Source organism: Diadema antillarum, unplaced genomic scaffold (assembly GCF_040938485.1).
Source record: "Diadema antillarum isolate AM-2024a unplaced genomic scaffold, OU_Dant_1.0 scf00000099, whole genome shotgun sequence".
Lineage (NCBI taxonomy): Eukaryota > Metazoa > Echinodermata > Echinoidea > Diadematoida > Diadematidae > Diadema > Diadema antillarum.
This window is the reverse complement of record NW_027270988.1, coordinates 1,306,789-1,333,034: the sequence shown is the minus strand read 5'-3', so window position 1 is coordinate 1,333,034 and position 26,246 is coordinate 1,306,789. Positions and strand designations below refer to the sequence as shown.

The following is a 26,246-nucleotide window of genomic DNA, read 5'->3' as shown; positions in this document are numbered from 1 at the left end:
TTCTGCGTCATTTTCTTCTCAAAACTTTTGCGGTGATATATAGACTTTCAACACAAGCAAACTGGAAAACAATCAACACCTTATTCTCAGGTCAAGCAGGACTTTGCTTTACTTCAATTTTTCCCTCTAGTATTAGCACATCATCGGTAGTTATATACATTGCTTGGGGTGTAAGTACTTTTTAACAATGAAAGCAGGAAAAGAATTTAAACAGACACAACACAGAAGTGTATTTGAAATTCATTATAATGTTCAGCTGTAGCTAACAAAATGGGGATGCCGTCGGGTCTTGTGTTTTGAACATATCCTTCAGCTGTATCTCTGGCTCAGCAGCAAGCTGTGCAATGGCCGCCGCCATATCACCATCCCCCTGCCCATTCCCTGGGATCTGGATCTGGAGGGTTATGGGAGGAGAATCCTGCCCTGCCCCGCTGCGGCTAGTTCTGGGATCCCCCATGGGGAAGTTGGGCCGAATCCTACCACCAACGTCGAATGAGGATACAGACTGTGGCTGGCTGTGGTGTGCACTCGGCACTTTGCGGTGCCCGATCCCTCCGCTGGCATCCAAACTCTCGGCGCCTTCCCCAGCAGCACTCTCCGACCCATCTGGCCTGCGCTGAATCTTGGGGATCGAGAAGCCCTGCAGGCCAGGCTTGCGACTGCCCACCATTTGCCGTTGGTCAACATCCATAAGCGGCGGAGGGGCAGTGACTCTCTCATCTATGTCCTGTGCCGGCAGGTTGTCTGACCGCATGGGACTAGCTGAACTGGGGTTGCCGCTGCTCGTCTGCCTGGACAGGCGAGGATCACGACTCTCTGTCGTCGCTAGTCTTGGATCGCGAGACTCGGTGGCAGGTGGTCTGGATACCCTTGGGTCCTGTGAGGCCTGCTTGGGCTCTGCTGTTCTGGGGTCCTTTGGTGCACTCCGAGGATCACTTGGAGCAGACCGAGGGTCTCCAGGTGCAGGTCCTCGGAATCTGTTGTTCTGTTGATCACCTGGTCCACTAGGGTAGTTTTGATACCCCGTTGCACCCACTGACATGTCAGACATTTGCCTGACCAGAGGAGGCCTGTTGAACGGCAACCGCTGTCTGGGCCCTGGACCCATCGGGGGCCTTGGTCCTTGAAATGGGGGACCGCGTGGTCCTATGTTCATGTCCAGTGGAGGCATGTCCTGAAATCCAGCCATTGGCCCATGAGGTCCTGGAAAAGGAGGTCTCATCCCTCTCGCCCGTGGTCCTTGCATGAATCGCGGGTCTGGCATGGGCGGCATTGGTTTCAATGGCCCTCGTGGGGGGAATGGCAGAAGCCCATCCTGCCCCGTGGGCCTTGGTCCAAGTAGTCTCAGACTTTCGTCAGGTGTAGGCAGGAGAGCTATGGGAGGGGTATCTCCTGCCTGTCCACCTTCCTGCAAGCTCTGGGCCAAGGAACGAGGGTCTTTGTTCATACGGGGATCCTTTGGAGGACCGCCAGCACCCATCTCTGGCTTCATTCCTTGCGAATCCTGCATTCGGGCCAGCCTTGGGTCCTGGGGACGGTTCATTCTTGGGTCGATCGCTCCCTGTGATGCAGCCAAGTTGGCTGGCGGCATTAGCTGCTGTTGCCCACCTGACTCAAACTGTTGGAAAGTACCTTTGGGATAGCTCGGCTGGCTCTTAAGTTCGGTTGGCGTGCGCAGCTCAATGGGAGGCAGTGACGGCCGGTCCTCCGGGTCATTGATGGAGTACTTATTGTCCTTCCAGTGCAGCACTCTGAATCTCATGTCAGATTTGTCCTTCTTTTGTCGTCCCGCCCTGGGGTCTTCCCGACCTGGCTCACGGATGCACTCAATCAGGCGGAAGTCCTCATTAGTTGGTGACATGGGTGAGTCCAAGATCTCTGCCTTGGGCGAGGACGGGGTGATGGGGGCGGGCTTCATCGTCCCAGGGCCCTTCTTGACAAAGTCCAGGAGGTTGAAGGTCACCTGATTGCCCGAACTAGCCGGCGCGCTGCTTGTGGCTTTCCCCGCAAACAGGTTGGCGAGGGCACTAGGCAGCGGAATGGATGACAACTTCTTGACAGCTTCAGCTGACAGCCCAGGAACACTGGAGTCCTGGCTGGAGGTCTTTGGCTGCTGATCTTCATTGCTGTTTGCCCTTGAGTTGCGCCGCTTCTTGGAACCCTCCTCTTCATCACTTGAATACCAGTTATCATCCACTCGAGCTGTAATGAAATCAGGACAAAGTTTTACCACAAGTATATTGAGTTTTCTACTACAGCAGCCTGAAAGACTTTCTCGTTTAACTTCAAAAAGGTATTTGTTTAATCATACATTGTGAAGCATTTCTTTTTACTGTAAGGCTAAATTATTTTTGTGTGTGTGTGTGCGTTAAATTTTATATTGATATATAGTAAGATGTGAGCAAGATCTTTCTGTACGAGATTGTTGGAGGTGGAATAATTGGTCGCTACTTGAAAGATGAAAATGATACAGACCTTTAAAATCTATTTCCATTTGCAGAGTAATAGTGACCCGCTACAAGAAAAGGATCCTAAAGTCGCTGACGGCTGAGCCGAGAAAATTGAGTTTGAAGTCACATCATCAAAATTGGTTAAAACAATCGGATTTCTGTTTTTGGCATAATTTTGTAGTCTAATGTTTTGTCTATCATCTGCCGAAATTTCGAAGCTAAATGATCAAACGAAAGGCAAGAAATTGGCATTTTTCAACGTAACAGAAATGTGTCCGAACATTTGGATTTAGCGCCGCAACTAGACTCCTTCCCTAGCAAAGAGGGAGTGAACTTATTGGTCAGTGCATGACATCCTGATTATTGATTGGTCGTGCGTAGACCGCTGGCACTAAGCTTGAATGAACATCGCGGAAATCACAAGGAGCATATCTTCTATTGTTAAGCGGTGAAAATTGTCTTGCCTCCCCTTGATCATGACACGTTAGCGTCAGAAGGAAAGCTTTCAAGGCGTTTTTCTTGAAACTCTGATTTCCTCAACCACTTGACATGCGCTAATAAAATCATCTGTATCTCCGCAACCGAGTACTTTTATGAGTTGTGTTATATATGAAATTAAAGTAGAAGAGTAAGGGAAAAATGTTGTGTCATGTTCAGAAAATTGTCCTCCCCCGACTTTCGGATCCTTTTGTTGTAGCGGGTCAAAATTTACTTGAGACCTGAACAAAATATATATCGGACAATAACTACCAAAATTGTCACATCAAACAAACACTACACACATGTACATGCCAGCATATACATTTGAACATCTTTAGTTATAATGATGTGAGATAAAAGCTACATTATTATACTCAATCAACTAATCAAGAAATTGGAAAACTGTTCTGTATTGAGCAAATAAACCAATAAAAGACAGGGTTATGTTTCTTGAAGAGGCTTTAAACTTCGGGTAATAATACTCAAGTTTTTTCCAAAAAGACAGGATATTATATCAAGTTGTTTAGTAATTGCCTTACTTCTGCCTTGGATATTCAATCATCTCTCTGTTTGCATTTCTCTCTGCAATCTTTAGGGAGAACGCGAAACAAACAAGTGACTGCCAATTGGATGAGACATCGAAGAAGAAAAATGAATGCAGCTCACTTTGATTAGTCTTGTTGCTCTCTTCGGATGCAGCATTGTTGGCCTCAACATCTTGTTTCCCGGCTTGCTGCTTTTGCTGTATCCTCATGAGCAATGCTTTCTGCCGGGCCGGAATGGTGGCCGGGGGAGGCTGGATCTGAGATGGCTGCTCCGTTGCCGCGGACTCCCGGGAGGAAGGTTCAGAGTCCAGAGGTTGGGCGAGTGGTGGCGCCGTGCCGGTTAGTCCCGGATCACTTTGGGCTCCCTCGCTGAGGGAGAGGTCTGTAGTACTGGTCTCTGCTGGGGTTGCCAATAGAGTTTTCTTGGGCTGCAGGGGCTGCAACTCACTGCTAGGCATATCTATAGACCAGAGAGAGCAAGAGGGAGAAATGAAGAAGTGGTCATTTTGGCATCTACAGATTGTAGATACATTACTCAACAGTGACTCACAAAGTTTTATGCATACCTTTTCACTCATAAATGGGCCAGATATATACATACTTTGTCATTCTCTTTTGCTGTCTCTGCTCAGCTTTTTTAACAAAATCTACAGTGCACTCCCATTATAACAAACATGGTTATAACATAATTCCGGTTACAACGAAGTAAAAATTCAGGCCGGAACATCATTCGCTCTATGTCTTTCATTGCTTATTTGTTCAGTTACAACAAAATTTCAATATAATAAAAGAAAACTGCCGTTCCCCAGAACTTCATTATAATGAGAGTCCACTGTCAGTAACTCCATGTAAGTTGATATGGGCAAGGACTGAGGAAAACACTCAAGCAATATTTGACTCTTGTGCGTACAGGCATATACACACGACAGGCTATGAATGTAAATTTGGACTTTTTATTTTCAATTATTTAGCCAATTATTCAATGTATGCACAGTCTACTTATGCAGAGTTTACTGTATGAGTTTTATTCTTTATGACGATTATGGTAGAAGCTTTTCATTATAGTTAACAAGGAGAATATAACGAACTGAATTGAATACAATGTAAAACCGTGTTATTTGCTCTTTGCGCAAGTTTCCTATAGGGACCTACGCTATCGACTCCTCTTAAGCGCTTACGCTTTGGCCCACTTCTCCGAGTCCGAAGAAGTCCGATTAACTGCAGTCAGTGGTCCGATCACAGTTCGGCTCATGATTCGGCTGAGGGGGATGACAGCTTTAGCGAACTTCTTTGTGATGTCATAATAACAAGTACATATGCACGCACCCTGGCATTGACAACGAAGGCAACGTTACTTAGCAACACCTACGCACTTTACTCTTGATGACAGCTCAACTTCGGTAATCTTCGTATCAATGCTAACGGTGATCGGCAGTATCATCAACAGCGCCCTCTACACTACCGGGACTATGCCCCTTTAATGTATACACAATTCATACCTTACACTTATCACTATGCCCTTGGTAATACACACAGATTACAGCCATTGTCTTCATGCCTTTTGTTTTAAAAAAAAAAGTATTTAGCTGCTACACATTTGACTTGATTACCCATGAGACTGATGCTGCCTTAACCCTGTATTTCTCTCATTACACTTGCTGAAATTTTACTCTTTGTGAAGTAGACTCTACAGCCATGGGGACATGCAAATATTGCTTTCATAAGATTTCATAGATTCAGTCCTGGACATTACCTCTGTCTGAGGCAACCGAGTTGTCTTCGCTTTGAGAGCTAGGTAGGGGTGTGACCTCCAGGACACTGGGCTCTTGCTGGTCTCCGGGGCCTGGCCCGTCCTGGCCCTGGGACAAACGTGGGTCCTGGCTGGACCCAAAGCGCTCCATGTTGGGCCTATTGTAATGGTCCTGGTACGGATCCTGGTACTGGTCTTGAGACTGGAACTGGTCCCCGCCGTATGCATCACTGGGATGGTGGCCTCCCATGTCCTCAAAGTTTGTGTTCTCTGAGCCATAGAAGGACATCCTGGGGGAGCAAGTTACAAGGAAAAAAGAGCTTTTCACATAGTAAGCATACAGACAGTTTGAAGAGACATTATTGTGTAAACACTAGGACTATTGTGATGTCAATGTTAGATTTTTAGTGACATCATCATAATCATGTGTTTTTCATTACTCATCCAATACTGTAACAAGACTACAAATCTGCAGCAGCTGTATGTACCTCACTGCTTCAGGTCAAAACAAGTTTCCTTCTTTCATAAGAGTTAGCTTTGAGTAGATCTTACGATGGAATTTTGACTAAAGTCTTGCAGAATAGATGACTATAGATCTGGGAAAAGCTGCTTTGATCTCATACAAAATAGATGTAAAAGTGTTTGTATTGATTTGGCTGTCAATGAACAGGAAACCCTGACAGAGACAGGACTAACATGCTACACATAATTCTCAAAGCAAACACATGAATTTCAGTTTTGATACACTTTAGTCACAAATTACCATTTCTCGATTGATTTTGTCTCTGCTTTTGTTTTGTTTCTGTTTTATCCAATACCATGCTTGAGAATGCACAGGAAAATATGATGACTTCAATTCACTTAATAGGGTATGCTACATTGTAAATGGTAAAAGGTTTGTTACACTATGACATGCAGCATTATAGAGGCTAAAATTAAGAGAAACACAGTGAATCCTACCTTCTGATATGGTATGGTATGGTCAATCTTTCCTGTGCAAAATTACTGCTAATGTACTATACTAATGGACAGACTTATCAAGTAGCATTAACTCATTGAAGTATTGTCCCAGGTACTGTAAAACATGGTATATTCGCATGAATTTTTCGCAAATGGGAGCAGACGGCCTCTTTCGCGGCATGAAATTTTCGCGAACTGCCACTGGCATTCAATGCACATAGTGTGGACAAGAACTTTCGCATGCATTTTAATTTCGCGAATCTTGGCCCTCGCAAAATTCGTGCAATTAAAATGCATGTGAACATTCCTCGTTTTACAGTATTCTCGGGGAGGTGTCTATGGGAAATGTGCGTTATAGCAAAATCAGCTTGCCCTCAACGGCTTAAAGTGAACCGAACCCCTCCAGAAAGATTATGGCATCAAAATGATCAAGTTCAGGCCTCAACGTGCTACTCACTGTCTTGTTCCCTGTTCCTGTTCCATCATGTTGCTGATGGGCTCGACGTCGATGTCGAGGAGGGAGGGGATCTTACTGGTGTCTGTGGGAGTGGGAAGCAGTCCCTTGGTCTTTGATGGGGGCCGGTCATCGTGGTTGTTGAAGCTTGCAAGGGACTGAAATAAATTGAAATCAAACATGAAGCATGCAATGTCTTCGATAAAGCTAAGGCGAGTGTCGCCATTACAGATACTTGTGACGCAGGGTCATAGAAAACCTGTATCTTTGAGACTTCACACCATATAACATGACACAGTATATAAATTATGTAATTTTGCAAATATTTTCAGAAATGCAGTAAATGTCCAAAGCAGTAAATGAGAATAATGCATATGCCACAGAATAAAATCTTGCAACAATTTTATCAAAACAATCATTCTCTAAAATTCCTTTGAGTGTTCATGTTGATAAGAAGATTACAGAAACTTAAATAAACTTGAAATCACACTCATCAATTTAAAAGCAGTGCTAATATAATATACTTGGAACTCCATACAATCCATTGACTCAAACATATGAACTACAGAAAACACACAAAATATATTTTCCCAAACAAACAAGGTTGGTGAAGACACTGAATGATTTTGGAGGTGTTTATGTTCTGTGACTTATTCATAGACCGTCATACAGATTTAAGAATGATGGATGCAACATACAAAACAATCGACAGACAATTCCATGACACTTGCTCCTGTGACAATTGCTCCCATGAAATATCTGCACACTAAAACATAAATTCTACCCACAAACATAACCCTCACCCTAATCCTAACCCTCACATCAAACAGAACCTACAACCCTATCACATCCCTAACCCTAACCCTAGTAAGTTCTTGCCAAAAATGAGACCGGAGCAATTGCTGCAGGAGCAAGCCATATCAGCCTATCATACAAGCTGTCAGCCCACTCACCTTCTCAAGGAGCATTTCAGTGTGTTGAGTGAGAGGAGCATGAGAGAAACGGCATTTATCTGCCTGGAAGCACTCTGCACCGGTGTGGAAGTACTTGCACGGGAACTCCTGTGAGCATCGAGTCAAGGAATGTATTACTGTAAAACGAGGAATGTTCGCATGCATTTTAATTTTGCAAATTTCGCGGGCGCCAAGATTTGCGAAATTAAAATGTATGCGAAAGTTCTTGTCTACACTATGTGCATTGAATGCCAGTGGCAGTTCGCGAAAATTTCATGCCGCAAAAAAAGTCCGTCGGCTCCAATTCGCGAAAAATTCATGCCGCGGAGATATCATGTTTGACAGTATCTGGAGCCAGGGAGGGGAGCCCAGTCTTTGGGAGCTGGTGGGCCCAGCATCAGTAGCAGGGTCTAGTCTGGTCTGGTCTGGACCGGGACTAGAATAACAGGTGGTGGTCGGGCCAATCCAGAAATGGTCAACATTGATAACATTGATTTCGGAGCTGTCCTTAATACTGCCACCTTTGCCCGTGCATTGAAACAATGCATGACAGTGCAATTCCTAAGAATGTTCACTCTGCCTACAATAAACCAAATAAAATCAGACAGACATATTGCATAGAGTTTAAACAAAACCCAGTGTGGCATACAAAAGACATGAACTTTTGGAGATTCACATGCTTTCAAAGACTATTTGTACTAGTGATAGAATACTGTAAAAGTGGATATTTTCTTGAGTAATTTTTTGCTCTCGGCCCAGTAAGATGAAATTTGAATGTTTTTGATACTTTGATAGGAATCATAACATAAGTAGTGGTACGTACAGCAAGCACAATTATTTGTGTGCTTTAATATCTGCTCTAGTTTCTGGTTGCATGAAATGCGTGAAAATGTCCACTTTTACGATATGCAGAGTTTAGGACGTAGTGATGCTACAAACTCCACAACTTTCTGACTAATCATATGTATAGTGGGAGGGGCTTAGTCAGCCGCACAGCAGCGGTGGTCAGTGTAAAAAGGATATCGTGCATGTAGAGGCAGGAGTCACCCTTGTTACAGTAGCCGCTGACGTAAAACTTGCACAGCTCCTGCTTCCTCTGCTGGCTCAGGTCGTGGCTGTATGTGCAGTTCTCTCCCTGCCAACAATAGAGGGCGCTCATCAGTCACCTTATCAAGTAGAGTACTAAATGACTCTCATCAAATTTATATCATGTTGCATCAATATACTAAGAACGTAACATGACAAAGAAGTACAAGAAAAAGTGGGCAGACAATTTCAAAAGGTTAGAACTCAGCTAACACTGTAAAAAAGTAATATTCACTTTCTAATTTCACTTTGCAGCATTAGCATACCTTTGACACCTAGTTTCCTCCTGTTTAAGAAATATAGGACACTATTTTTTTTAACAAACCATTGCCTAACCCTAAATTTTTGTCAGCAGTGTTTGTGAAAATACTTGCTGGGGGTTAAAACTGACCGGGCCATTGGCATTTGTTCATGACATGTTCATATTCTCCCATTTCACAATATAACGCTTTTATAATACGTACTTACCGAAAGATGCCAGTTGAAAAGTATGTACACTATATACAAGTATATCCTAGTTAGTGTTTGCACCAAGCTATTCTACTATCATAATCTATTTCCTCCGATACAAATATAAATTTGCAGTTTCAACCACCAGAGATATGCGGATCTTAAAATAAATTCATCTCAAAGAACACATCAGTAAGGTTTGCAGCATAAAAAGTCATAACGTATGGGATATTCAAATTACCATTAATCCCGCAAAAACTTTTTAAGAAGCATTTTCATTTCCCAGTTCAGGACCCACTCATTGACTGTTTAATGTTTTGACTTACAATATAAATTTGACATATGCTAGCTGCATGTTGCCTGCGCTTTTTATTGCAACTTTGTCGATTATCATTATGTAGGCTATCAATCATGCTGATGATCAAGTAATTATGTACCTGCCAACCCTGAGACTTAATAAATCTGGGCCCTGTTTTATGAACAGTTAAAATTGATTATATAGTTGATTTCAACTGAAAGTCTATGGCAGCCTGTGTGGTAAGGAAATTTAAAATCGATTTTACCTTTTGATAAAATGGGGCCAAGAACAAGTAATTAAAACACAGGACATCCCACATGACAGCTACTGCCTTGGTCAAGGTGGGTGACTTGGGGAAGGTAGGCATTGGAGGCACTGGAAACTCACCTTCTTGCATCGCCCCTCCAGGTAGAACTTGCAGATGAGATGCAACATCATCTTCTCTTCGCCCCTCGGCTCCTTCGGCCTCGGACGATTTTTCCCCTTCATTTTGGCAGCATTGGCAATCTTCCTCAGTTTCTCGGCAATAATGCTCTGTTTTACATAGTAAAATGTAAAAAAACAAACAAACAAATAATCCTAGTACCACTTACATATTGATAACATCTGGAGGGAAGTAAAAGAGAGCCGCTCATCTACTACCAATATGAACAATGTTTAAACTATACTCTCAATAATATGCAATTTATGTGTCGTTCACTCATAAAATTCAAGTGTGTCATATTTGGGTTTATGTATGTGTTGTAGACAAAAAATTTCATATTCTGCATGCTCTGTGTACACAAAATTTGATATTGTGTATGGATAAACACTATTTTTCACGATACACTTTCCTATCTAATTACAACGGGATAAACTGCAAGCACATCTTAGAATATCTTTATAATGCTTGTCAATTTTTTAGTTTTAAAAGCCTGAAAATTGACTTTAAAATAAAAACGGGAACAAGCCTGGATTGGAGGGCAACTGCTTCACTCACATTGCCGACGGGTGGCCCCTTTCCTCGACCACGGCCCCTCCCCCTCATTGAGGGCATTCTCACTGGTACAGGGGGTGGGACATGGACGTCTTCTTCTTCTGACTCTTCATCAACGTACCTGTGACAGAAGCGGGATGTCAGATAGTGAGCTTCACAAATGGGTGCTTCTTGATGACAAATGCAATGTAAAGGCGATCTCAAAACGTAAGAATAAATATCCTCACTATGTTAGCACACACTCATTTCTATCATAGAATTATACTCCTGAGGAAAACAAATTATACCACTACTATTTAATCTTATCCTTCCCCACCTTGATTCTGGCAATGGATAAAATGTACCTACACACTCTGAAACCTGTGTGGCACATGACAATTCTACATCGAAAATACATTTGAATTGCATCATTGATTCGATTACATTGCCCAACTGGGCCTATATCCAAAGGCAATACTGCACAGTGGCACTGGTACAACAGTCCCTAACCAGTAAAAAACACTGTTATACTAGTAAGACATGGAAAAAATGGGTACCTACTGGTCTGACAGTGAGACAGGTCTGAAAAGTAGAAAAATCAGATTAGTGTGCAGCCCTGCCAATGGGCAATATAGAGTGTGATAGTGACTGTAGTTTTGCTAGTTTTCTCTAAGATGAGGGAACTAATGTAATTTTAACAAGTGCAACCCAACAAACAAACTATGACCAATGAAATCTATTTTGAAATCTACTGTAAAACGAGGAATTTTCACGTGCATTTTAATTTCGCAAATTTCGCGAGCGCCAAGATTCGCGAAATTAAAATGCACGCGAAAGTTCTTGTCTACACTATATGCATTGAATGCCAGTGGCAGTTCGCGAAAATTTCATGCCGCAAAAAAGGCCGTCGGCTCCAATTCGCGAAAAATTCATGCCGCGAATATATCATGTTTTACAGTATTCAACCACATCTCTACAACATCCAGTGGATAATTATCCTTTCCTGCCAGTTAACATGGAAGTAATTGAGTTCATGTCTCACCCTTCTTGGTATGCTTTGTATTTCCTCATCTCCTCCTCATACGAGTCAGCTCCAGAGCTTCCATAGCCGCCTCTCTCCATGTCCCCATCATCGTCTGGATGCATGGGCCCCCGACCCATCCGCCAGGGGTCCCCAGCCGCCACCGATCCGCCCCTGCCCGTCCTCTTCTTCCCGCCGCGCGAGCCCCTCCTGGTCCGCCTCCTGGACCCCGCTCGCTCCGCCATCATCGCCTCCTCCTCCGCCTCTTCAGATGGTTGCCTCATAGGGGCGTCCTGCTCAGGCCAGTCGTCGGGGTCAGAGCCGGTGGGTCTCCTCCTCTCTCGGTGCATGGAACGTCTCTTCCTAGGGGGAAAGCTCTGCTCCAAGAATTTCCCAGATTGCTCAGCATCCTGCTCCTCATCTGCACTCTGTTTCCAAGAAAAGTGTACAGAGGGGGAAATGAATAGAAAAGCACTCGGAGAGCGCAGACCTCCGCCAAGCAGCACATTTCCACCCGTATGCATGTTGGAAATCGCCCACTTTACCAATGATTGAGAAGCCCTGTGTTTATCTCACACAGCTTCCTGCTGTGCAGTGTCACTTAAGAAGAGCTTGCACTTTAGTGCACATTATATGCAAACCTCAAATACCCAGAGCTTGAACTCCGAAGTTTATCGACCTTTTAACTATAACAAAACAAATTCTTCAAAAGTGCATAAAAATTCCCAGATTATTGCTAGAATTTAATCACTTCTTCCTTGTGCCATTATCAATTTTCATTGTAAGTTTCATCCAAACCCATTCACAACTTTTTGAGTATTGCACAGACAAACACACAAACAAACAAACAAATCAATGTCGGCAGAAACATAACCTACTCGGCCCGGAACAAAATTAGGTATCACCCATAAAAAAGATAAAGTGCCCCCCCCCCCTTACTTTTTCTTTTCTTTTTTGGTCTAATTGGACACATTCTTTGCAAATTCCTTGCCATGTCTGGTCTTGTTTCTTAATTGATACTGTAAAATGAGGAATGTTCATGTTGCTTTTTAATTTTGTGAATTTTGCGAGAGCCAAGATTTGCAAAATTAAAATGCACGCGAAAGTTCTGTCTACACTATATGGATTGAATGCTAGAGGCAACTCACGAAAATTTCATGCCATGGAAAAGGCTGTCTGCTCCAATTCGCGAAAATTTCATACCGCAAAAATATTGTGTTTTACAGTATGGATGCTCACCCCTGCTTCTTCCTCGCTGTGCGAGCGGTGTCGCTTGCGGTGCTTGGACTTCTTGTGGTGGTGTCGGGACCTGCTGCTATGTTTCTCCTTCCTCCGTTTCCTTCGTCGTCTCCTCTCCTCCTCTCCGTCATCGTCCTCCTCCTCCTCTTCCGCCTCCTCATCGTGGTGGCGCCTTCTCCGTCTACTCTTGCGTGGGCTCTCCTCTGCGAAGAGAGATTTTAAAATAGCAGATATCGTCAGCTGAGAACCCAAAGGGTTGTTATTCCAATTTTTTTTTGGGGGGGGGGGTGGGGGTGGGTGGGTGAATTAAATTATTGGTATCTTTTTTGTAGAGCAAAATCTCTGCATTACGATGTCAATTCTACATTATTTTCATTTTCATTGAAATGATAAATATGAAAAAAAGACAAGAGTGCTACTTTAGGTTATATTTAATATATATAATATATATATAAATGATGCTTATAAATCTATCTGCAGTGTACTTTCAATGAAATAAGCTTAGTTTATGAAAATTGATTATTTTGTGTTTATGTACGCTCATCAGCTGCAAAAAGTAACAGCTTATACTGTATTGTATAATATGCACCTTCTTCTTCATGCTCTACCGGTGGTCCGCCTTCATAGTCGCCCATCTCCTGCTCCATCTCATGTTGCTCGGCAACCGCCTCCCCTTCACCCCCATCGCTCAACTCGCCATCCTCCAGAATCTCTCCTTCCTCTTCCAGATTCCTGTACGAAGAAACAAGAAAATTTGCAGGCCAAAATAAGTTTAATGTTTCAGCAGTTGAGACTCAGGGGAACAATTCAAATTTACCAGTATCAACTGACTGACATGTGCCCAGTTTCGTTTGTTTGTTGTTGTTGTTGGGTCTTGTGTGTAATAAAAAGCGACCTGAAGAATAATTGGGGCTATAATGGCAACAGCTAGAATACCCAGAGCTGATTCGCCAACATCTCTTTTTCTCGCATTCCCACCAAGAGGTAAGCGGGATCTAGTTTTTAGTATTCTTAATTGAATCTAATGTCAAAGGATTGGGCAGAGAACATCTGCCATACAGGTCATAATTCTCAATCCAATTAGAAAACTACAACAAAAATACAATCATAAGTTTTTGCTTCTCATGAGAAATGTACGTTGAGATAATGTGCAAATAAATTGCATGCTCTGCAGATACAAATGAGTCAAACAAAACACCTGGATGTCTACTATCAAACAAGACAAGTGCATCTGTTAAAGAAATGAGATGTACAAAAAGTAATAATAACGTGTACTATTAAAAAAATTCAAAAGAAACAATCTGTGGTATTTAGTCCATGCTACATTATTTGATGATAAAACATTAAATGCAAATATTTTGGTAGTTGGCACACAGTAGGCCTATGTTTCAAACCATCTATGCTATGACATTGAATACACAAAGTAGAAAGAAATGATATAAATGTACAATCATTATAAAACTTCTTGAAGACTAACCATGCTGAAATCACAGCTGGACATACAAAGACAGAAGCCTTTCTCTTTGGTTTATCTGTTTTCTTTAAACTACTTTGGCACTTTGCCAACAAATATGAGGATTTCACAGTGCTTTTCTATATATTCAGAATGACTATGCAGCCAAAAAAGAAAAAGAAAATGAACAGCTTTATCTCTATAAACATGGGGAAATATCATATAGGTAAAGAGTCTTCAGAATAAAATTGCAGATCACTAGTCTTAAAGGGACTGTACAGTAATGATTGAGGTGGGGGTTCATGTTTTGAACATTCTTAAGTGAGATAATGAGAAACCTCATGTGAAATATGAAAGAGCATGTAATTTTAAGAAGGATTCAACGTTTATTTGATGAAAATTGGTTTTGAAAAGGCTGAGATATCCCAAAAAGTGATAATATTAAAAGGCGACATGCCCCAACTTTATTAGGACCTCTTTGTTTCACCTTGTTTATGGATAACTCAGCCATTTCAAAACCGATTTTCATCAAATAAACTTTTGATTCCCATTAGAATCGCATGCTCTTTGACATCTCGTAGAGTGGTTTCTGAATATCTCGCAAAACGTAAAAAGCTAAATTCTCGCCTCGCCCAGAACTGTACACACCCTTTAAATCAGGGAAGGAGTTATTTAGTCACTTTCTTCTCTCAGCATTGATGTAATCATCATTATCCACTATCACATCTGCAATACCCAAAGCTAAATGCAAAGATTTCTCTGCAATCTGTATGTGAAAAAAACATACCACCCTTGATTTGTGATTTAAGTCAATATGAAAGTAAAGTAAACTTACCAAACTTTGATATTCTGACTTTGGATTTCTTAAATTTTCTACATTCTAAGTCTTGAACAGATATGAAATGTATCCCATTGTACATGTATTAGAAATCAAACAACTGATCCCCTAAAATATCCTACTAATGTCAAGGTATGAAAAGCAGCCAAAGATAAACTGTCTCAAGAACATTAGTTTTGAAACTTACAAGCAGGAAAGCAGACAAGGAAACATGCATTGGGTAAGCACTATTGGGGCACCCGTTCCGCTTCATCATGAATATTCATCAGGCAGTAAGATACTGTACTAGTAAATGGCAGAACGCTGGATACGTGCAAAACGTATCGCAGGGAAATGTAAAAATCTCGAAAAATTGCATCAACGGGGAATGTTAAAACGTCTCGCCAAGAGATGGAAAAATGTTCAGTTTTGCTGAGAAATGTAAAAACGCTGCCGGGAAATGAAAAAAATATGTATTTCCATGGTATTACGGATACATGTAGATGATGAATATTCATGATGATGCGGGACGGGTGCCCAGATAGTACTTACCCATGCATTGTGGCAGGCATGACCATTCAATTCAATGCATCAAAATACTGTAGTTATCATAGATTTTTCATTCATTCATTTTGTGATTGTTTCTTTCCTCATTATTTCTTTACATCTTCATTTCTCTAGCACTCATGGCTTTCACTTGCTTTGTTTTGCATTTACATCAGTGAGGTCACATCTTTGAATACCGGTACATGTATTTGTGCGGTAACGTACGTGGTAGGGGACAACCGCAGGAAGATGTTGGTACAGTGTATCTCAGTATGGGATGAGTTTTGTAGGGTCATCTGTTTCTCTGTTAATTTGTACTGTTCAAAGGGATATCTGTGATTGTTAGAATAATTAATTGCATTTGGCCATAATGCAGCTACCAGTAAAAGAGCTGCCAACTTCTCCAGATTTAAAAAAAAAAAAAAAAAAAAAAATCTGATTCTAAAAAATCATGTCCTTCAGTTTTGGGGGAAAATGCGCTTGTTGTGCTATGCTATGAATCAAATACCTATTTGGGGGGGGGGGGGGGGGGAGACTTTCAAGTACCAGTACATATTTTCTGATTTTAGATTAACATATCAAAATGTAATATCTTAGAGACATTTCACATGGCAACCCTGCAATAAACCCTTGTTATCTAAAACTATGAAGGGTCTTCATTCATACACGTATTGTGTTTGTACTATGCTACCTGGCTGAAAATGTTATCACAAAATCTCTCCATCTGCTACAGATATAGTGCAATGATTCTTCTTTGTTTATTCATCTATTTATTTTTTTTACAGATATAGTGCAATAATTCTTCTTTGTTTATTTAGCTTTTTTTTTAAAATTCACTGGTAGTGCAATCTGTATCACCGCTCTAGAGATCTGTACTTCATTTCGTTTTGTCAGGGCAAACCTCTTTCATTAGTATGTTAACAACTTGCACTCCATCTACTTGTAGGGGGTCTTTTTATTTTTCATTTTCCCCTTATGGATCACTAATTTGGAGATTTTACATCAGGACAGCCTTATCAATCAGTTTCATTGTATCCCTTGACTGGCCCTGTGACTTCCATTTTGAAATACCGGTACTGTAATTCAATCTAGTCAAGACAGCAATTATAGGGCATGGGACTGTGAAAATTCATTTGAACCCATTGAAGACATACATTGTATACTCGGCAGGTGTACTCTGATTTGGGGAAACATTTGATTTATATAGCAATGTACGAGTCAGATCGTCCTTAACAGGTAAAAAAGGATGGGAAGTGGGTGACAGTGGTACATTGTTTCATGTCTGGGTCTATTTACCCCATGCCAGTGGAAACACTGGTGGATATCAATAGTTCTACAAGGTTTTGGGATGATGTTGTAGGAAAGCAGGGTATGTATAAATACCATTATATTCAAATAGAGCATTTTATGTCCACATGGACAGACAGGAGGGTGCTCTAAATCCACTCATCCACTCAGGGCTACTACAGATCACTTGTGGGAAAGTGAAATAAATGGGCACTTGCATTCCATGAAGGTGGCCTTGGCCATCATTGTTTAGATTCTTTTTTCTCTTTCTTTTTTTTTCAGGGCCAATTAAGCTATTGGCCCTACTGTGGAAAATTATTTATGCCATTTAGATCAGATTATTTATCATAAGGTATGTTAATGATTAGTCAGTATGTGTGAGTCATTTCATCTTTTATCCTCCCTGTTTAGATGCAACTGACATTAGGGGATACATTTATAAAGGACATAGAAAGCCCCAGTTTAATCAGTGAACCTTATTAGGTTTTGGCCAAATAAGTGGCAGAACTGGTAACATATTATACATTTATATAGGGCCTACACAACTAATGGTTTACTGATACACAGTGGACGGCAAACATGGTCTTTGGACTGTATGTTGCTTTCCTTATGATTGCTTAGCCATTGGTGGCAATAAAATCACAGAGTACCGGTAAACACAGCTGTGCTAGATAAATCCAAATATGAGACATGTTTAGATACAGGCCTATAATCTCAGTACTCTGTACGGTACCGGGGTACTCAATTTATCATTCAGTTCCCAGAGTCTGAAGTCAAATGTTCTATTGAAATTGAGTACCGGTACGTAGACATGTGCGAATATTTTCAGATTTCCATAAAAGAATGTAGCTAGGGCTCTGTTTATACATTACACAAGTATCACTGGCTTGTCTGGCGCAGTATTTAATTCTTATAATACCTAAACGCACTGCCTGGGATCATAAACTTAAAGGCATTATGGGGGTCTTATTTACCATTTGCAGAAAAAAAAAAAACACATCTTTTGTGCTTCAAACTATAGTTCTAAAATGTCAGTTACAGATAGAAACAATATAAAAATGTTAATCAGTATTTAAAGTACAAGTACCAGAATTGTTAAATATACAAAATGTGAACAAGAAGTACCGGTACTTAATAACAAAATCATCTCTGGAATAAACCGTGTACAGCAGTAATGGTTTAAGAGTATGGATATCTCCTCATATTTTAGGATTTATTGTACCGGTAACATTTTTATATGGTAGAATTATTTTGTGATTTAATTGACCTACCATGTACACATATGCATCAAATGTGATGACTGGTACAATTAAGTCACTGCTCCTAATGGTAAACAGTAGGCTATCATACCTTTAATTTGCAAAGTGCCATCATAATAATTACCGGTACGGTCACAGAGTTGAGAGTGTCTTTGTGAATTTAAATTAGTATCAAGGCTACAAGTATTCCCCTTATAATGATGATACTTTTTGTTTCACTGTAAGTGGTTTTGATTATATGCTCCACCTGTGCAGCAAATGAGTCAGGCTTCTGGAATATGGTGCAATAGTCAAGCACATATCCAGTTATTTAATGAAGTACTGTACCAGAACTTGTAGGCCTACATGTACCATACTCATTGTACTGTATTTTGACAGCATGCATCACAGACACTTGCCACACCCATTGGTAATAAGCCATCTAGGCTTGCTATAAGAACTATTAAGGGCCTTCATGAATGTGTGATGAGCTCTCAAACAATCCAGCTTGGTGACATTTAGCAAATGAATAACTACCCCCCTGAATGTGTACCACTACTAGAGTACTAACACAGGTCGCTAATGTGAAGCATTTTCCACCTCAAACAAAACTAATGGTTACTTTCAGCCGCCATTGATCATACAGAAAAATCTACATGCAATTTATGGATATCCAGGATATCTAAATATAGCTCGCCAATCAGCTCCCTAGAAGTGTTATGAATATTAATAGCTATGAAGGAAACTGGGTCTTAGCATTTGCACAAGAGGGCACTCAGCTTTTTGGAGGGACAGATAAAGACAGGAAAACCTTGCACTGTACTACCACAGACACATTTGCTTTTAGAGAGTACAGGCAGGTACAAATGAAACAAACGAACAACCAGAGACGTCCAAAAAACACACAGAAATGAATTTCTGATATGATGGGTGTGTAGTTTGGGTTTCAGTGTGTAACTGCCTCTGACAAGGATTATATTCTTGTCCTTTATATATTTGACAAGCTTATACAGATCCTGAAAGAATTCTGTTATTCTCACCATTGCTATTTTAGAGTAATTTCTGTCTACTTCAGTTCTATTGAAACAAAACAAAATTAAGACCATGCTGATTTAAACTTTGGGGCTTTTCGCTGCTCGAAGACCAAATGAGCTGTACATTATCTTAAATGTAGAGGTAAATAAACGCTGAACACATTACGTATATTAGCATAGCACCTATAGGTACCTGGTAGGCAGATTACTCGGAATTATAGCGAAACACATTCAGAGCATAACAAACAATTCCTTGGCAATACCCTAGCCCACAACAAAACAAAAAGAATAAAACATATTCATCTTAAAATCACAAATGACATAACAAAAAACAAAAACAAAAAATATTCTTTAGGGCAGAAAGCAGTCAAAAGAGATAGAGTATCTTTTTCAAGTGAAGATATACAGCATCAAGGTAACCGAAATAAGGATCAAACGGAATAGCAACCGTTAGCAATTTTATCAAAGATAAGATACCCGGTAGTTATGAAACTTGTATGTGTTTTTCATTGAGAAGGCCAATATCAAAACTGTACTTTCACCATACATGCCAACTGGCCTTGATATTGTCACGGTTTTGTTTGTTGTTTGTTTGACTGTACATTTGTATGTCTTTTTTTTTTTACTCTTTAATTTTTTGTTTTAGCAACAAGTCGGCAAGAGAGACTTGGATCAATGAATAAGATTTTTGTTGAGCAGCAAATTTAACCTAGCAATGACTTTCAGGTAGACAATGAGTATAAGTCATTACACTATCAAAGTATTTTAAAAAACGCCAAAAAAAAAAAAGAATCTGAATTTGTGAACAAAATGGGGGTTATGGGTTGATAACATTGTCTGTTAAGCTAATTGTATAATCAGTTGCAACCAATATCACTTTCCATTAAAAATCTGTAAAACTTTAAAATTGGCCACTTCGTTGTGTTATGTCCATTTCTGATGAGACTTTCTACAAAAATATTTCATTGTCTGATTTTTTTTATTCATCAGTCACCTGGAATGAGGTGAGATATTTCACTTTAAACTTCATCCAGGAAAAAAAAATGAAGGTATCGGGACAAAAATGACACAAAAGGAGAGGGATAGGAGAGCACTGTCTATGTTCTGTGTCTAAAGTCCTGAAGACTTTCATTGGCATCAAAAATATTTTCATTTTCAAATCACAATTATGAATTACATATTACATGTAGTTCTCAAGGTTTTGACAAATCCCATCTGATTTTGCAAGTCAAAGGGCATTTTGGCTCAGCTCTGATGATTCACAGCAAGTGTAACAGAGTAGAGAAAGTCTAATCCTTTCATCCATCTGGCTTAATCTCCAGAAACCTCAAAGTTTATTCACATTTTAAAGCTTGGAAATGCCTGAAGAAGACAGCCCTACCCACCAGAATAACTTAATCACTGTCTTATTATCTAATTCATCACCTCTATGAAATTTCATTTCTGCAATGTCCATTGACAAAAAAACAAAACAAAACAAAACAAAAAAGCTTAGACTCTCATGGACTTGCTCACAAAATTGCATATCCAATGGAATGAAAACTTAAACATATCCTTTTGCACCTTTTGCAACAATTTTTATTTTAGAGCTATTGTGCCAGTGATGGCTGTGAAGGGAAAGAAGATGTATGAGAAACTGATAAACAAAGAATGTTTCTTAACAAATATTTTTGTCCAAGCCATCGGGAGAATTGATACATGATGACAACATCACCTTATCTGATTTACATATTTGGTGTCAATTAAACCACTGTCCTGCAGAAACAGGTGCAACATGTATAAGTTTTTATCGGATGTTCTTTGTACATTGAATGTCCATTACACGTGTATTTGCCTTAAGCAATCTTATTGTGAAGTTAAATTCAATATTGGGCATTTCAATGTAACCCAGTCCTTGCAGGGACCTTTCAAGCCATGTATTGTACATGTACAAACTCTAAGAGCGAGGGTATCATAATATCTTCAAGGTAAGAGACAGTCAGAGCCAAAGACCTCAGCCGTTGTCAAATTACTCATGATGCACAGATTCCCAAGAAATACTTCTTTCAGGATCTTTGTTCATTTTGCTTGCTGATCCCTATGCCAGGTTAGTGCATTAACTTGCAACAATGTCCATGGGATATGAAATGAAGGGAATAAATCATGTAAAATAATTACCACCGAGCCTTCCTCTCAGTTAAAAAAATAAAAATAAAAATTGCATGTGACTTGTAATAGTAATGACATTTATTCATTAATTTATTCATTCACGGATGGATTTCTTTCACTAAACGAGCTGCAATCGCAGCCAGTCTTCTTGTGTAAACTACATAACTCACACATCACCCCCCCCCCCTTAAAAAAAAAAAAAGGATATAAAAAATATAAAAAATAACAACAAATAATAATAATAAAAACAACTTTGATAATCCCGGAATTGATGACTGTGGCAGACCTTCCTTTCTGACTGAAAAACAGGAATAGATTAACTAAAAAATTGGAAAGAAAGCACATTTCCCATAAAGGTGTGTAATAAAATTATCAAAAAAAAAATAGGAAACTCCTACTGAAACAAGAGCTGGAAAGGGTCAAAATTCAGGTTCTTTTCTCTAAATTCAGAACGGTTGAGAAATCTTCTGTAGTAATCTTGAAGTTATGACTAAATGGAGAATGAATATTGATGCAGATGGTCAAAAGGACTGGACTTGGTCAAGTGTTAGATGGTGGTCTATATATGACGAGGTGAAGGACATTTTACATTGACATATTGGCCAAAGCAAGCCACTGTCACAGGGCTCTGTGCATGTTTTGTTCTTGCATAAAGAATTGCTGCTTGTTTGGTAGGTGTGTTTGTGTGTGTGTGTGTGTGTGTGTATTAGGACCTTTAGGCCCTATATGAATTGTTGTATATTGGCAGGGCATGTATGTCACAGATGAAGTGTAGTACATTACATCAGATAATGCCATACGACATTGAAAAGGGATTAGAAAGAAGCTGGGCATGCACAATCAAATTGGCATGCCCATACAGTATCACATTGTCCTGGAAGAATACTTTTGTCACTTTTGCACCCTCTTCACCATTAACCTCTCCCAATGATTGACATTATAACATCATTATTGTTTTGTTGTTGTTGTTGTTTGCGGGGGGGGGGGGGGGGGGGGGGGGCTTTCATCCTATACATTGAAGGAGGAATAGCAGTAGATTAGTAGACAAAAATCCTACTACTGATGACAATAAAAGAGAGAAAAAGGTATTATTGCATTGTTTTGTTTTCGCAGAAAATGACAAATTCTCAAGGTACTGAACAAGCCTTTATAGCTTTCTCTGTTTTTCAAGTGAAAGATACAAGTGTACATGTACAGTGTAGGTAGAGGTATATTGTATATTGAGGTTTGCCATGATTACTGAAGACTTAATATCTAAAATGGTGTTGCACGTAGACTACACATTATCAAAAAGAAGAAAAAGAGGGGTGGGAGGGGGGAAGAAGACAATATTTACAGTAAAGTGATAGGAAAGGGTATGCCAATGATATCCTTGTTTTTCATACATCTTAGCATCACCTGTAATATTCGTCTCATAGTCCTAGTAGACAATAAAAAAATTATTTAAAAAAATAAAAAAGCTCTTCACTGCTGTCTATTTTGTGTTTCTCATGCATAAGCTAGGATTATAGACTGGGGGAATGAGACAGAGAGAAAATAAAATGTTTAAATTCTGTGGGGTGGCTGTTTGGGGTTGTTTTTTTTTTTTTGTCTTAGTGTTTATATTTCTTTTCTTCTTTTTGTTACTTCTCATTTGTTTCATTCACTTTCATTCATGATATCATGTGTTTGAAAAACTAGTTAAGTTTTTGTCACACATAAAAAAAAAATTAAAAAAAATAAAAAATGTGTTGGTGACCAAAAGGGAAAGAATGCAATATGCTCTGTATGTTGTATAAATGATACTGTGTGAGTACAGATGGGTAGACTTTCCTTGATAAAATGTGGATATTAGCACGTGCAGATGCAAATTACCATGTATTCCTGTGCAATTAAGTGGTAAAAAGTAGTATCAAGAACTTGAATTCTAGTAGAGAGAATTGAGCATTGGAAATTGAGATCCTTACAAATTGTAATGACTTTCAAAGTAATTGTGATTCAGATGAAATCCTTAGTTGATGAATTAAATAGCAAATAAAAATAATAATTTACGAAAGTGAGAAAAGAACAAGTTTTCTTCCCTGCTCTTTCATTGCTTCACTTTTAAATTTGTAATTCAGAAAATAGCTCATGGGCGGTATGAAATTAAGTCCATGTGAAAACCCCTTTCCTTTAAAAAAAAATAAAAAAAAAAAATAAAAAACAATGAAGGCAAGCTATTTGATTTTCTTCATTTCCAGAGGCAAGAATTCATTATGCTTTAGCCACCACCATACAGTGTACATCATGTACCTGGTATTGCAATAACTGAACAGCATGTGGAATTAGGTCTAGAATGCAAGACTAAGCAGTAGACACAGAATCACTTGTGTGCGACAGCCATGCTAGTAGCAGGCCTTTTGAGGATACAAGAAGATTGAGTCTTCATGCAACAGTACCTGTCATAGTATGCTCTTGTAATTAACTAGGTAGTGTGCTTCAACATTTGTGTTACCACTATGTTTTTAATGAACACTCAAGTTAACCCATTTCAATCTATTGAAACCACATTTGATGTCCATGCACAATAGTGGAGGGGGGGGGGGGGGGGTAGAGGGAATACAGTAGAGATGGCTAGTCTGAATTTCCAGACCACTCTACAATGTACAATGCACATGACAAGTGTAAACCAACACGTTTTCTAATGGATTAGCATTGTGAATGGGGATTACTGTATTATACGGGGGAAGGGAAGGTGAATGTGGAATTGTGACTTTCCTGGCACAGTTAAATGACCATACCTGCATGGCTTCAAAATGGGTTGTTCAGTGTTGAAGACTATTTAGTTCACTTGTGTAGGCCTACTGCACTGTGCACTTGAACAACTGGTTGAACATAACACGCAACAGATATGTGTACACATAAGTTTTCACACATCAACATTGATCTGATCATTTGATACATGGAAATGTCTACAAGACACACATGAAGCTGGTGAAAGCAGTGATGGTTTGTGGATTTTTTCAGTGTTTTCTGTTATCATCTGATTACATATCAATATTAACTTTACAGCTGCTGTAGTAAAGTGGTATTGGATACATCAAAACAGGCTCATTGGGACCGTATGTTTTAGCAGAGCTTCAAGGAGACTCCCTCACGAGTTTGTTAACCAGAGGAAAAGCTCCAAAATTATAGGACCTATAGCTATGACCTTTAATCTTCACAGTGCTGTTACTGTTTTCCTTTCTGTATTACTCTGAAGGGGGTGGGAACTCTGTTCATTTTCATCAAATATTTGATAATATATACAGACTTCTAGAGCCATCTACAAAATGTAACTTAATTAATGTCAGAAACATAGAAACATGAAGAAATAGACTCTGGACTTGAGGAAGAGCTACAGCTAGGAAATAGTAGGAAACAGAAAAGACAGGGGGAAAATGTAATTCAAGGAAAAGGGAAAGAAGATTGGTATAAACTTAAATGTGAAACTAAATGTAGGCCCTACCACTAATCAATGATTATATCCATTTAAACTGAATTATGTTTGGTGCTAATTGCCCCTGAAACTCGAAGTCAAACTAAACCACTACTACCCCAAAATTATGTGTTCAAGTTTTAAGGCCTCCATAAACACTGTCATTTCTCTAGTTCTACCTCTTCTGTCACTCACAGCAGGCATGTCGGCCTTGTTTGTATTGTATAGACTCTACAGCCAATTCAAATGTTCACATTTGTTAACATGTGTCTGCAAAGGACACATGCCCCGTTTCTAAATCTAAATGCCATGGAGGTGACCTCCCTCATGCTATAAATTTCTGTCTAGTCTGTGAACGTTGAATAGATGTCTAACATTATTCCGGAGGCTTGTTCCCTCCAGCAACACTGTTCAGGGTTTCTTTACCTTTTTCCAACGACCGGTATCATCACTACTAAGCCTAAGTATTAGTACTATCATCAAACCAAGTTGAATCTTGTCCAAACTGGTAATGCCATGGAGTGTTATGAAGTGGTCTGCTCTACTTAGACTAGGAATGTAGGATGTAGGAAGCGTATGTGAAGACGAAGCTAGCCATGGAGTGGCGCTCATAAACCTATGTCGGTCGAGTCGTGTTGAGAACGATTTTTATTCTTGCTAGATCTAGTCAGAGACGGTATGACATTTCCCAATACCAAACCCATCACCAACCGAGTTAGACTGTTATTCTACTACGATGAAAGTTAAATTTCAGAGCATGCACGAACGAATTTGGCGCGGCAGGGTTCGTTCCCAAAATCTCGACGGATCTTCCTATTGATATTGCCCAGAGTGCAGGTGTATTGTGGACATACACCCAAGATCCAATGTAGGCTAATACATACAGTATCTTAGCACACACTCGAACTCCCATCCCGATGTATCCCCCATAACATGACACAAGTACTGGCCGCTGTTGCTGCTGGCACGTGAGGAATGACCGATTGACAATACACGTAGTCTACTCGTCAGGTCGCCCAAATGACAAGCCGACTCGCTAGCGCTCACGACTGTGTGTGTAGTAACAGCTGAAAGGCAAGTCTCACACCCCTTCAAGAAATCGAACAATCCAGATTGAAGGATGAACCCACGCGAGAACATGACGTCACATGAATACATTAAATATGTCTCCGAAATAGCCAGACTTGGGAGCGACACATTTTAGCAGAAAATATCCACAAAACATCACTGAATTACCACACTTATGTGTATGTACTTACGCTAAACAATATATGTGATACAAATATTAATTTACAGAGATGCTACTCGACCTTTCAGAGCCAGCATTTTGGCTTTCTTTGTTTTCACTGGACACGAGAGGCAGGGGTGTTTCAAACAGGGTTTCGAGCGCCATTTTTCTGACGTTTTCCCGTTTGATTCCTCGATTTTTCCTCGTCAGTGTGTTCTTAGAGTGTTGTTAAAGTAATAGCATTATTTCACCGCCTTTTCACATCCATTTCAAGCCGGTCCATTCTTTCATTTTCACGAGTCGCGTTCTTCCGTCCTCTTCACAGGTAAAAACATGGCGTACTGAATAATACGAACAGCGCATGCGCAAAACCATACGTCATCCCTCTAATAACGGAAGCTGTATGGTAGCTTACAAT

The 26,246-nt window shown here is 40.0% G+C and overlaps 1 protein-coding gene across 1 annotated transcript; it reads right to left on the bottom strand.

Annotated features, from left to right (window-relative positions):
* Nucleotides 1–26,169, bottom strand: LOC139718770 (uncharacterized). Its single transcript, XM_071630235.1, has 12 exons — nucleotides 25,911–26,169; nucleotides 13,231–13,373; nucleotides 12,642–12,844; nucleotides 11,424–11,830; nucleotides 10,406–10,523; nucleotides 9,814–9,960; nucleotides 8,616–8,727; nucleotides 7,593–7,702; nucleotides 6,643–6,797; nucleotides 5,229–5,515; nucleotides 3,597–3,935; nucleotides 1–2,202 (listed from the first exon to the last, which is right to left on the bottom strand). The coding sequence occupies exons 1-12, from the start codon at nucleotides 25,991–25,993 to the stop codon at nucleotides 263–265; spliced, it is 4,044 nt and encodes a 1,347-aa protein (XP_071486336.1). The 5' UTR covers nucleotides 25,994–26,169; the 3' UTR covers nucleotides 1–262.
* Nucleotides 26,170–26,246: the final 77 nt, after the last annotated feature.

What these genes read in the sequence shown, in the direction of transcription:
- LOC139718770 (XM_071630235.1), bottom strand. Translation starts at nt 25,993, where the DNA reads ATGGCGCTCGAAACCCTGTTTGAAACACCCCTGCCTCTCGTGTCCAGT. An exon ending in CAAAATGCTGGCTCTGAAAG is followed by an intron (nt 13,374 to 25,910) that starts GTCGAGTAGCAT and finishes TTCTTCGTACAG; the next exon opens with GAATCTGGAAGAGGAAGGAG. An exon ending in CTCCTGCCTCTACATGCACG is followed by an intron (nt 7,703 to 8,615) that starts ATATCCTTTTTA and finishes CTCGATGCTCAC; the next exon opens with AGGAGTTCCCGTGCAAGTAC.